This window comes from Mixophyes fleayi, chromosome 7, assembly GCF_038048845.1.
Source record: "Mixophyes fleayi isolate aMixFle1 chromosome 7, aMixFle1.hap1, whole genome shotgun sequence".
Classification (NCBI taxonomy): domain Eukaryota; kingdom Metazoa; phylum Chordata; class Amphibia; order Anura; family Limnodynastidae; genus Mixophyes; species Mixophyes fleayi.
Genome location: NC_134408.1, coordinates 129,034,869 through 129,049,058, shown reverse-complemented (window position 1 = coordinate 129,049,058; position 14,190 = coordinate 129,034,869). Strand labels below are relative to the sequence as shown.

General features: G+C 39.4%; 1 protein-coding gene across 1 annotated transcript in view; it reads right to left on the bottom strand.

Annotated features, from left to right (window-relative positions):
• GALNT3 (polypeptide N-acetylgalactosaminyltransferase 3) overlaps positions 1-14,190 on the bottom strand; it is a 33,524-nt gene that overhangs the window by 15,156 nt on the left and 4,178 nt on the right. Inside the window, exons 2-5 of the mRNA XM_075180732.1 lie at positions 4,649-5,236; positions 3,500-3,672; positions 1,427-1,576; positions 687-921 (exon numbers count right to left, since the gene is read on the bottom strand). Coding sequence (XP_075036833.1) covers positions 687-921; positions 1,427-1,576; positions 3,500-3,672; positions 4,649-5,148 — 1,058 coding nt within the window. The 5' untranslated portion in view covers positions 5,149-5,236. The remainder of the gene's footprint in view (positions 1-686; positions 922-1,426; positions 1,577-3,499; positions 3,673-4,648; positions 5,237-14,190) is intronic.

The following is a 14,190-nucleotide window of genomic DNA, read 5'->3' as shown; positions in this document are numbered from 1 at the left end:
AGTCTTGCCCCCTGGGCTAAAATTTGCCAGCCCTCCCCATACAAACCTATCCAGAAAGCACATATGTGTCGTATTCCAGGTCAAAACTAACAGCTTTATCTAATGCACAAAATGCCAGTACCATATTACATCCAAGGTTGTTGTGACATTAGTGTACATATCACTTCTGAGGTTATTATGTTAGCGTAGAAGTGTGTAACTTATGTGATTGCACAGAGCGACATCAAGGCTTGTGCATTTTGCACAACAAAGTCACTTTCTCAGGCTCTTAATACATTTGCAAGGGAAAAGATCAGGATTCTCACCAAGAGGCAAAACATATCAACAACTTATAATGCAAAGTGATATCCTACCACCAATCCACCAATTCACACTTAGTAAAAACTATGTGCAATTATACAACTAATAAAAACTAATATATCTATATATCTATCTATATCTGTATTTACAGCACTGGTAGCTCTTTATAGGAAAAACAAAATCTAAATACATTTTATTAAGCTTTTGATTCTTAAAAATAAAATTATCTTTCTACAGAGAGGACAAAATGTTTTATCCTAGATTTGTAGATTAGAGATCTAGAAGTAGTCGTCTTGGCTACATTATCCTACATAGTATGTCTTTGCTACGACTATATTGACTTATTTCAATAAAATTTCCGAATATTGCTATAAGTAGTTTCTTACTTTATGGGGTATGTTTCGTCTTTCCTTTTCTTGTTTTCTGAAACAGGAACAGACTCCCATCCAAATGCCAAGCCCCAATCAAAGTTCCCTCGGTTACGATTATTGCCGTATGGTGAGGGGTTGCTAAACCCAAAAGTGTTGAGGTCAATAGTGACAATGTCTGGGCTGACTACCGCTGTGTAATTCTCCGCGATTCTCGACAGCAATGGCTCCAGCCAACCGTAGTAACACTCACCTACAAACAGGAGAATTAATACCGGTGAGATATATTACAAAGTATGTTTACTTATCTTTCCTTGTAGGGAGCCAGGTGTTCAGTCTTTTCTGTATGCGTTCACTATGATTATTCTACACCTATAATTAGTGTCTTGTGTTTCAAAATGTGCTTTTATGACCTTAAAGTGTGTGCCGACCCTTCGATTACCAGCTCTCTGCATTAAATTCCAAAAACTGTTGTACTTGTAACAAAGAGGAAAAGTAATATTCAAAAGCAATGTTGAAAATAAAAATAAAATAAACAAAAACAAATCAATGGCCGACTGTAATATCTGATTGGGGATGTAGGAAGCAAAGTGTTGCCCTATTTCAACCCAGCCATAGAAGTTTAAAATAACAGGGATACTAATTCTTTTACAGAAAAAATAAAATAAATAGAACTTTAATAAAAAAAATTCTAGCATCCATATCTAATGTGGGAATCACATTTAGGCCAATAAGTTTAGCTGTCTTTGTGTACTTACAGTGCGCATCCAAAAAGGTCAATGTGTCTCCTGTTGCTACAGCGGCTCCGGCCAAACGGGCGGCAATAAGTCCTTTTCTTTCTTTCTGTCTGACCACTTTCACAATTCCAAACTGTTTCACGTAGTCATCTAGTTTATCCTTCAAATACTCTGCCAAGAAAGAACCAGATGTTTCATGTAAACCTTCAGTGACAATATATTATCTATTGTATTGCAACTATACAATAAATATGGTCATTGTGTCAAGCTAAGTGATAATAAAGTTTATTATACTTTACATACTCTAATGAATACAGCCAAAGCCATGCAGGATGACAAAAAAGCAGTAACAAAGTGCAAGGTTAACAGAGCATTTAAGCCGTGTTTTTAATGTCCCCCTGCAGCCCAGTGTACCAAGTACCGAGCACCAGTGCTGGACGTTACAGGCAATGTTACCATTGGAGTAAAGTAAACGCATGTCATAAAGTGTGTGTGTGTGCAGGTCAATGTGCTTACATTAGTTCTGGAATATCACACATTGTATGGATCAAAGCTTAGGTGAGATGTCAGAAAACAACTACACTTCAAAGCCAATTACATGTAAGCTCCAGAGAGTCTGGAGACAGTACAGTAGGATCCAGCTGTCACCTTCACGGTGTTGCTGATTGGAGGAAAATGAATGGATGACTAAAAGTAATCTAAAATATTCTGAAAACATTGTATACTTCTACATTGTGACAGCCAGAAACGCAAAAAATGCTTGTCAACACCATAAATCTATCTTTATATTTTCCGTATCTTAAAAGCAAAATATGTGAACAAGTAATGCACTTCTTTTAGTGGTGCAGAGACGAGGCCTGACTGCTTAAAAAAGTAATCCACAAGGTGTCAATTTAGGTTATATTAATACCATATTCACAAGCAAGACCACATGGACAAGGACTATAATGGACGATATGTAGACTCAGTCAGCATAATAACACTGTGCCCCTGTCCTACCAAAGCGTTACCGAAACAAGACACTTCAACGGCCAAGTAAAGTTTGGGGGAGCCTATGCAAGCACCAATCAGAAAACACTATATCTAAGGTAGGTGTTTATAGATTTTAACAAAAACTATTAAAATTAAATTAAAGCCTACCCTTGCCTTGACATGATTTTCATTACAATGGTGTTGCCAATAAATGTAAAGTCCATGGTCATACAAATATAATGTATTAGAGATATTAATATCCAGGGTGTCTCATACAAGAAGATTAGAGAAAAGTAGACTGAGAAAGTATGGAAAAGAAGAAGAAAAAAAAAAAAGGGGGGGAACCAACAAATTAATGCAATTTTAAAATGGGGTAGGGGGGATTATTTAATGTATTGACCATTAAATAGTAGCCAGAAGGGACAAGGTGGGAGAGCACTGTATATTTTGTTTTGGCGCACCCTTCTATCTTCTTTCAGAGCTAGGGCTATTCGTGTTCAGAGGATACGAAGATGTTTTGGCCAGGCCTATCTCTGCTGATCAGCACATCCCTACTTGCTTTTCGTAAAGGGGCTGGTTACCTTGATTAGAGGAAACATATGCTGTAGGTCTGTACTAAAATGATTCTAGCCAACCCCAAAAAAATATAGCAGAGCCGTGGAGAACACAAGGTGGGATCCTGCACAGCTCATCACCTGCATCAGATACAACTTGGTGCCCATATAATTAACAAGTACCTAGCTAAAATGATTTCCACATGAAAGACACCAGAGCATACAGCCGGCTTCAACAGGGAGGAATTGCTGTAATTAAGCAGTACATGTGTCACAGGAATGACATTTAATGCTGCTTAAAAGAATCCCAGTGTAGCTACTGTACAGCTCTTTAGGAGCACACTCACATAAGACCTCTATTGGCAAAGGTAAAACTACACTAACATTAATCCATTCACTGCTTAAAAAATCACTATAAAAAGGTATCAGCAATATAAAAATACTCTAATAGACCCCCCAAGGAAAATAAATAAATAAATGATATATATATATATATATTATATATACACCCATATTTTTCCAGAATTATAGACTTTTTAATCTAGCCACTTTAAAGCCCCCAGTTTACCATCTGTACTGGCATCGTCCACCATAATAATCTCCTTGAGAAGAATGGCAGGGGAAGTATACATGACACTGTACACAGTGCGGAGAAGAGTGGACCAGGCTTCATTGTGGAACACGGTTATGATGCTTGTTGTGGGCAGGGGTGGACAACGCTTAAATTTCTGTTCAATGCACCTGGAAGGGGAGAAAAAAGAAAGAGCATAAATTAGACAAAATGAACGAGAAAAGCTGAAACTGTAATGCATAGTATTTATAACATGCCATGCTGGTGGGTTAGAACACTTGGGAATTTCTTTTTTCAAGTGAGAATGACAAACCAACCATGTCACAACAGCCTACACAATTATCAGTCACACATAGATGTCTGTATCTATCTTCGGTGTATGATGCTTCAGAAGAGAAGGTGTGAACCAGGGGACCAATGAGAAGCTGCAATCACAGACATGGCAGCTTCTCATTGGTCCTCCAGCTCACACCCCCACCTTACACAGCTATTTCAGTGGTGAACGGAAATGGTCACCGTTTTGGTAATAGACCTTTAACATTTATATCAGAAATAAGTTTAAAAAAATATATAGATGATTAAAGATTAATTATAGATCAATTAAAGATGATATAGCTACTTATATGTCCAGCATAATGAAAACGGTTAGGCTATTTAACCAGAGGGAAAGAAAGGAAAGCGATAAGAATCACTGCTCCACTGTGCAATGACTTATTGTAACAGTAAAAATTTAGACATGTGCAAATTGTTATCTCTATACAGAAATTATATTGAAGTTCATTTTTAGTGACCCTACGAGTTGACTTGAAAAACAATAAAATTTCAGAACTGTCCACTCAAAACTGAATGGTGCACATTTAAAGTAATCTTTCAGCTCTCTCTGTAAAAGGGAAAGTACATGATGAACAGAAAATATAGGGAGGGATACATTTAAAAGGAAAAGACATTCCCGGCTTCTCTGTGTGGTCTAATTTTTCAAATAAAACGCAAAAATGTTTGCTTGAACTATTTAATCTGTTTTTTGTATAGGGCTGGCCAATAGGTAGCAATTTCTATAATATAATAGGTAACTGTTCCCTTGCTTAGTAATGTTCATCTTTTGCGCTGTCGCACATTATTGCATACAAGTACAAGATAAATACATACTCAGGAGGCCTTGTGTCTGGTCCCAGGTCTCGGTGTAATGAAATGCGATCACTAGCAAAAAGATTAAAACAATGTTTCTTCTCTCCTTCTTCTTTCTCTTTCTCCTCCTCAGGCGAAAGTTTGTCCATGTTAAATGGTTTCCCAGAAGCTCCTGGTGCATTAGAGTCCAGAGGCGGCCGATCAAGATACGGCTTAAGCTCGGCTGCAGTATAATATCCTGGCAAACACCGTCTCTCGTCTTTGTCGTCCACCTGCTTTTCCGGTGCATTAATCTGCATTTTCGGCACAGCATCTTTAATGTTATTTACAGCCTCCATCACCATGTCCAGCACTTTCTTCTTCTTCACGTACGAACCTCCGTTTGCTGCCAGCTCATCCATCTCTCGATCAACTACTTCTTTTTGTATTAAAAACACGAAACCCATAAAAATAAGAGTGGCTGCACCAAGTTTCCAGTGTATGAATCGCTGGCCTAAAACCAGCCTTTTAAAGTTTGTCATGTTGGATTTTAAGCTCGTCAGCAAGAAAGGGAACAATACTCGTCTATGGCCTAAACTCCATTACTGTTCAAGTAACATTGTTCAAAACCTGTAAAACAAGGTTACAGTAAAAACAAAGTTAGTTAGAATGACAACACTGTTCTAAATATATCAACATGTACACACACACACACATATATATACACACACATATATATATATATATATATATACACACACACATACACACATAAAATCATGCATTTTAATCCTAGTTGGTTCCGAGGCTTTACTATTAATAAAAACAGTTACCCTTATCAGCTTCCCTACTGCACAAAGGGTTAACCGTTTTACAGTGTACAGCAAATTCGCTACAAACAATAAAACAACAGGACTACTGTCTTCCTGCCTGTATTATAATAAGGGAAGGGAGGGGTATATGAGAGCCCAGACCACTATATTTTCAAACTCACTAGACACAGGTTGGCCGAAATCTCCAGCATACAAATTGAAGTAACAACTTTGTATTTATTTTCCACCAGAAAGTAGCAGAAAAAAAACAATATATAACAAATCGCCTAATTGTCAACTGGGGGATATAAAGTTTAGAAAGAAACTGTGTGCCATTCCACTCAAAATAGGAAACATACAATCTTTATGCGCCGATAAGTAATAATCCTTCACTTTGCACTGCAATTTCCCCAGCTTTTATTGGTGTCATAATTATACACTTTTCGTAGAACCTTTAAATGCAAGAACAGTTTAAGTAGATCTGGAATTGCACGCAGCACGGCTTCCAAAATGTGATAAGAACATCCACAGACACTTTGCTGCTAGTGAGGTGTATCAGAGGAAATCTAAAAGGTAGAGCACTGGTGCTGTATATACATAATAGTACTACACTCCTGATAGAACATGACCAATAGGATACAGTACATTTCTACTACACTTTAAAGTACCACCATGAATAAGCTAAACACAAGCAAGGTAATACTCATGTATTAGGAAGTTCTGATGGCAATTACCTATGCAGCTTCATCACTGGACATGTTCAAAAAGAGTTCTGTCATACAACTGGCACTGCCGCAATATTACACCAAGGACAGATACATCGACACATTGAAAAGGACCATGTTAATGGGCTTACTTTATGCATTTGAAATATATCAACTTAAAACTGACCCATGACCAGGAGAGAGCTGGCACATTTTATCACGGGGGAGCAAGACTTGACTCAGCAGCCTATTAGGAACATTTTAAAGGAAAAAACAAATTCAGGCGGCCCAGTGACGCAGCCCAAGATAGCCCACTATAGGACCGGCCCAGGGGAGAGGGGGGTATATGCCCCCTGCCCCCTAGCTCAGCCTGCCCAAGACCTACTCACAGTGGACACAGCCAGTTTATGTGCAAAACCAATAGTCAGCTCTAATGCCTCAGTGATTTTAATATTCCCTAATGATATGAATATTGGTTCAGCTCACAAAAAAGCCGACTACTACCTGTAGGTGACTGACCCACTTTAAGCTGACCGTATATATGTCCTGATGCATCGATTGACACAGATGACGTATGACCAGATCGGTGTCCCATTTCACTACATGAGAAAGCCAGCAATAATGGCACATCCAGTCATACAATGGACAAGGGAAATGGCTACACGGAAATTCATTCCAGCTGTATGATGACCCTACACATTCTGATATAGTCAATGAACAACCAAACTTTCAGACCTGACCAATCAAATGCTATCATGATTTGACTGGACAGTTATGATCCCTTGTTGGTGGCAAAGTAGAGTCATTTTGGCCAAAAACAACTTAACTGACACTACATAGCAGTGTACGTGTGGGCACATCAGTGGTGGAACTATCATTGGTGCACCGGGGCCCATGGAGATAATGGGGCCCACTGCATGGCAGATGCAGAGGGTCAGGGGCCCCCGTTCCCTCCTCCCCGTACCGGGACCACAGCTCACTAGTTCCGAATATGGCTCACATCAAGTCTATAATACATCTGTAAAAGTGAGTGGTGCACAGTCTAAGACAGTAGTGCATATATTATTTCTAACAGGTCTTTTTTACCTTTTCTTTTCTACACAAAGTCAATGACTTTTGTAGCAGTATTGCAGCCCGTAGTAACAGACTTATGAATGATTTTCCTAAAACCTGTCTGTTCCGAAAAGCAAGAATATTTTTTTTCAAAAAAAAGTTCCTAAAATGTATTTTCAGAATACGTTCCTCAAAGGATATGCAATTGGATTCAAAATAGATTTGTAAATAGCTTGTACCTATATATTTAACTACACAGAGACAACTAAGCTTGAATTGAATGACTGAGGTCAGACTACACTGCCTGAATCAACATTCCTAAGTAATTCACCTTTTGCCATTTATTGAAACAAATGGGTTAAGTGATTCACTTAATTTCTAGCCAAAGCAATGTCAGCTGCATGACAGACACTTTAAAGTCCATTATGTACAGAGTGAGCATGTTGGTTAAACAGGTGTGGCTGGAAACTAGAGACTCCTGCTCAACACAGAGGTTTTGCAGACCCCATCCTGTTGGAACACTTTTCTGAGCTAATGGCTGAATGATTAAAGTAGACTAGATTACTATGTGCAATTATTAAATTAAGAACAAAGATTGTTATGCAACTTTAAATTGAATAAGAAGCCATGTAATGTAAGGGGCTTCTAATATCTAAATTTTATTTTAGAGCGAGTCTAATTGTGACTTCCAGAGGAGGTCTTCTGAATTAGATCACTGTTATATACACTGTACCATACTGTTAGAAACACTGTTCTAGACCCCCAAACTAGAAAACAGATCACTGTGCATATATTAAACTACAAATAGCTTTCCTAAAGGGAATGCAGCACAATGACAAGATCCTGCTCTGTCACCAACATATGAGTAAGAGCACCTACTGCAATCATTCTATACTGGTTACACACAGACTTGTATCATCATCATCATCATCTATTTATATAGCGCCACTAATTCCGTAGCGCTGTACAGAGACCTCACTCACATCAGTCCCTGCCCCATTGGAGCTTACAGTCTAAATTCCCTAACACGCACAGACAGAGAGACAGACAGACAGAGGGTCAATTTGATAGCAGTCAATTGACCTACTAGTATGCTTTTGGAGTGTGGGAGGAAACCAGAGCACCCGGAGGAAACCCACGCAAACACGGGGAGAACATACAAACTCCACACAGATAAGGCCATGGTCGGGAATCGAACTTATGACCCCAATGCTGAAAGGCAGAAGTGCTAACCACTGAGCCACCGTATATGTAAGAGGTTAAGTGGGAGGGAGCAGAACAGGCTGTGGAATGGTAGCAGCAGCCTATTTCAGCTCAGCTTGTGTTCCATGCACAGTCATGTTTGAATTAGGAGGATACTGTCTATATGTAAAGAAGTTCTTACATCCAACGTGTTTTATTTAAGGACTTACTGATTGACTAACTATACTTGTGCTTGTTAAAAATCAAAAATCTATATTTACTTTTGCCAAGCCCTTATATAAACATTGCAAATTTACAAAAGATATTCAACTAGCATAGTGATAAATAGAACAAATATTCAGTATTTCTACTCCACGCTGAAGAATAGGGTGCATGTCTTACAGGATGTGTGATATTTCCAGCACTGGGTAATGTCGGTTATAATACTTAACATATATGGAAACACTTCAATTTACTGTTCCACACATTTGTCAGAATGGGTTATGTACATGCACAGAATAATCTACAATATTGACATATGTAGTTAATGCTTATGTGATATCTCAGGGTAATAAACTTTTGCCATGTTGTCCTATGTATCAAACATGCTACAGAGACTCACTTTAAGCATCTGGTAGACAGGAGTATCTTCCTGTAACTTTAAACAATTCCTCTTGATAAAGTATTTCTAAAAAGAAATCCTCCCTTTTCCACCCATGCCTAAAAATTGGTGATAGTTACAACAGGCATCTCTATGCTGGAAGAGACCCAAGGTACCACTGGGCCTCTAATATACTCAGACGTGCAGAGCAGGCCAGACTGGCGGCAATAAGAGGTAGGGGTTGGCACCAACATTACAAGCTCTGCACATCCCGTCCTTTTTTGTGGCGGCCCTATCACAGTTCTCCCAGCACAAAAGAAGGGGGTCCCCATACTTTTTCAGGTGCAATGGATGAAAAAGACACCAAGGGCTAGATTTACTAAGCTGCGGGTTTGAAAAAGGTGGGGATGTTGCCTATAGCAACCAATCAGATTCTACCTTTCATTTATTTAGTACTTTCTACAAAATGACAGCTAGAATCTGATTGGTTGCTATAGGCAACATCCCCACTTTTTCAAACCCGCAGCTTAGTAAATCTAGCCCTAAGTGTGAGCAAACAGCTTTTGCGTACATATAAATACAGTGCATTCTTGTATTTGGATGCATTTCCATTCTATGCTACTCACATGCAAAGTCGACCAACCAATGTCTATTATGTAATCAATTTCCTATAAACAAAACAGGTAGTTCATGAATATTTAAACTCAGAGGTCTCTGTTGCAAGTGTCCAATAGATTGAGATGTCACGCACAAGAAACACAAGCGATTTGTCCAGGACAAAGTACTACATCCAATCAAATGCCCAGGTAACAATTAGTACCACATAAAACTGCTCACAAGTTCACCAGACCTGGAGAAATTCCAACCACACAACCAGATGGAGCAGAATGTTTGACTGATTATCGTGCCAATCACATGATAAACAACTGTTAGGGTCAATATTACATTAGTGTGTACACTCCCACGGTCATGTTTTATTATCCTAAGGCAAATAGTATCATCTGATTTTAGAAACTGATTAAAAAAATCATTATGAATGATGGAACGATGTCGGGCAAATGTGGAAGTGTGTGTGCACTCACAACCAGAAGTGTATCGTAGGCAGATCTCCTTGGAGTGTGCAGATGGTTATGAGAGATGACGAGCACAGATCGGGACCTTATCTGTGGAGGGAGGGGGTGGGGGAGAGGGGGACCTTAACTGTAGAGGGAGGGAGGGAGGGAGAAGGGGACATTAACTGTGATTGGGGGGGGAACCTAAACTGTGGGGGGGGGGCATTAACTGTGATAAGGGAGTGGGGGGAATGTACTTGTGGAGGGATAGGGGGCGCATGTATGGCAAAGATGGAGGGGGTGCACATGTATGGGGAGGGGGGCCCCGCCAAATGAATTAGTACTGGACCCGGGGGGGGGGGGGGGGTCACCAGATTGATTAGTACTGGGCCCCACAGTTTCTGATGGCAGCCCTGATTGTACCGGAGCTAATGTCGGCAGGCTAAATGCAGGCACTCACATTGTGCAGACAGGTTGACAACGACGTCAGTGTGATTGGCGACATTGACAGTGTAGCCAATCACAATGTCAACATTAAAAGACCAATGCTGCCACGTCGCCACGTGAAACTCACTGCACAATATGAGTGTCGGCATTTAGCCTACCGACATACCGACATTTTTATGTTGACAGGTTAAGTGACAGCATTAGCTCTGTCGCAATTATGTACCCTACCCGCTTCATGTGTGTATCCGTGTTCTTCCTTGTTTAAATGTAATGCCAGAGTTCATATCCCCCTGCTGTCACTGTACATAAACGAGCATCAATTGCAGATTTCTGAAGAAACTGGGTGCGCAGATTTTTATCAGGAACATTAACGTACTGAAGGTAGGCAGAAACTGATAAGACATAGCACTGATGTACCCAGCGATCTGCCGTTCATCATACTATCAGTGGGCATGCCTCAACTATGATGACACCGTCAGAATTAACTGGTTTGCTTAGTCTCTAAATCCCCTGTTGTCAGGAAGTGCAAGATACATAAACAGATTAAAAGATCAAGATAGCTTCCAAGGAAACACTTTGAAACTAAAATATTAATTTAATGTTTACAATAAAATGAAGAAGTTTTAATCAAATTAAAAACATCAATAACTGACAATAAATGTCCTTTTCGCCAATGAATAATCGTAAATCCAAAATATCTCAGACATGCACAGTAAAAAAATTAAAATTACAGTCAATATGACTTATTGCTCTCTTGAAATGGAAGCAGACCGGAAAAAAATAAATATTTTATATAGAGGTTTAAGGTACTATTTGTTTTTTCACGGAACAACTTTGCTCAGATGTACACCTATGCACAATGCCATACTTCTTTGGAACTCCAGTCTGCACCCTTGGTCACCAACTTGAATCAATAAATCAAAAGCTACGTTAACAGCAACAACTAAAAAAACAAATGTGTATATTTTGTTCCTAGGCCCTATAAAAAAAAAATTAAAAAATCTACCAAGTACATATATTTAGTATTCCCTATAATCTCAAGTACAGCCCTAAATCTGAGGTCACTTTTCTGAGCTTGCGCTAATTCTGTGAAATTATTTTTTATTTTCTTTCTTTTTTCTGCCTTGTTACTTGTTCTTCTATATAGACAAACCCTTGAAAAACTCACTGAAGTAGACTAAAGGGGATTTTTTTTTTTAAATTCTCTTGATCGTGAAGTAGTGGATCGAGTCAGTCACGATGGGGTTAATGGCATATATATTAACTCATGTTTCTGAATTATATAATACATTATTGCTCATCTTGATTACTTTCATTTTTCATTTCTGATTTTTGTTTCCCGCTTAGTTAGTATCGAGATTCTGGCTCCCAAAATGTGATATGTTCGGGTTTAATAATTATTTTGCGATTGCTCAGCTTCACATACTGCACATGTAATATAGCAAGATCCATAAATGTTTGGAATAAAATAGATGCTGTATAACATTTATCCCCAGAGGTGAGGGTTTCCATACCAATGGGTACACAATAACTCCTTAACGACATCTCCCTTTGTGTCTAGTGGATAAAAAAAAAGCCATCTAATCTGTCCAGTCTGTGTTACTACATACAAATTTGACGTTAAGTACAAAATGGAGAATATTAAGGCACGCATGCCAACTTCAGTCATTTCAGTGTGATAATCTTTTTAGCTGCATTAGTTTATCCATGTAAAACAACACCTACACCGTTAATTATTTAATTTAGCTCAAACAAGTGGATAAAGCGGGACTATAATATTACATTACATTCCGAGTGCCATTCTGGTGCCCGGTATGCAGGACTGAGTCTCAGAACACTGGTAATCACTGAAAGTGCCATTAATTCAAGACTGTACCAGCCAATTCTACAACAGAATACCAGGGTATCCATTTGTAACCTAAAGCTTAATAGAATCATCATCATCAGCTATTTATATAGCGCCACTAACTCCGCAGCGCTGTACAGTAAACTCACTCACATCAGTCCCTGCCCCATTGGAGCTTACAGTCTAAAACTATATGATGTAATTGTAACCCAGCAATGACAATTGGGGCGAATAAGCACATACTGAATACTAAGGTGGCAATAGTTTGGAAGGGCAAACCTATAAAATACCAAAGCCTATCAAAAGCGTGATCACACTGATCAAATCAAAATGACAAAAGGATAGTCAGCACTAATAAAACAATTATTCATAAGCAGTAGGTTGACTTTTGATTTATAACTGGTTCATTAGTGTTGCCTATTCTTTTAGGTTTATGATGTGGCCACATGACTTATTTCAAAAGCGTTCTAACTTTGCAAGGACTGCTGTTGAGCTTAGTTTTGTGTGCTCATTGTTTCATTTACTCACATCACTAGATGGTTAAGAGGAAACTTCGGGAGCCCTGTGATGGTTGTAATCTCCTCCTATTGGAAGTCTCCCCTGTTAAAATGCATAACTATCATTCAAGGTTACAAAGTACCTTATACAAACAGCTTATTTTTTCTGTAACTAATACAGTGAAAAAGCAAATATCTAACATGCAGTTGCAGAACACAATTCTGCTACAGTTAAAAAGGAAGTAAAGCAATAATTAAAAACTGTCTCTCACCACTTATCACTTGTGCAATATCCTTCTGCACATCATGACTAACTAAGTGGTGCTAAACTTTAAAACACACATACAATACTATAGTATAGAGCTTATCTTTAAAACTAACTATATTATATACACTGTGCACACATACATGTTTAAAATGTATTATATAAAAACACACACTTCTCATACTTCCCTCATTATACAAGAAGAGAATTTAGAAACACTCAGTGTGCTGCATTCACACTAACATATTTGCTTGTGATATATTAAATGTGTTTCTCATACTTGCCAACTCTCCCGAAATGTCCGGGAGACTCCCGAAATTCGGGTCGGTCTCACGGGAGAGCAGGCAAGTCTCCCGCATCTCGCAACTGTCTAGCCTAAATGACGCGATTTGTGGTGAATTTCGACATTTTGGCCCCGCGACAAAATGGCATGTTTGTCGCAGGTGGTGGGGCCAAAATGATGCGTTTGGCCCCTCTAGTCACGCCCCTCTACGGGATTACACTTGCCGAAAGTAGGCAAGTATGGTATTTCAGCAATCCATTGCAACAATCGCACCAAGGAGGTTAGATTCAAGCGGGAGATTCAATTCTAAAGAAAAACGCGGGGCAAGCATCACTACCATTACTACAGTAATTGATGCGCATTATTACCATTACTACGGTACTTTCAACACCGATTTTTGCTCGCAGCTCCCTGAGCAGAAATCGGTGTTAAAATGACCGTACTAACGGTAATGATGCACGACCTGTGTTGTTCTAAAGAACAACGGGGGGAACTGAATCTACCTCCCTAGTGTTAGCCAAGATTGATGCTGGCTGGCCAAAGGCGTGGAGTCTAGCGAGCCCCCCAGTTCACCAAGAGCTGCCGCGAGGCGGGATGGGCCTCGCTGTAGGGAACTTGCAGGTCGCAGCCCTCTGGTCTGCCTCAAACTGTAACACGGATGTGGGAGAGAAATCAGCAGACCAGGGGTGGTAACAGGAACGCTAGAAGTTTATCAAAAGCATGGTAGGAGCAGGTAACTGGTACACTGGCAGGCAATAGCAGTACAGAACCAGAGCTCAAAGGCAGGTCAGAAGGCAAGACGGGAATTGGTACTCAAGGAGTTAAATAGCATATATTCCCAA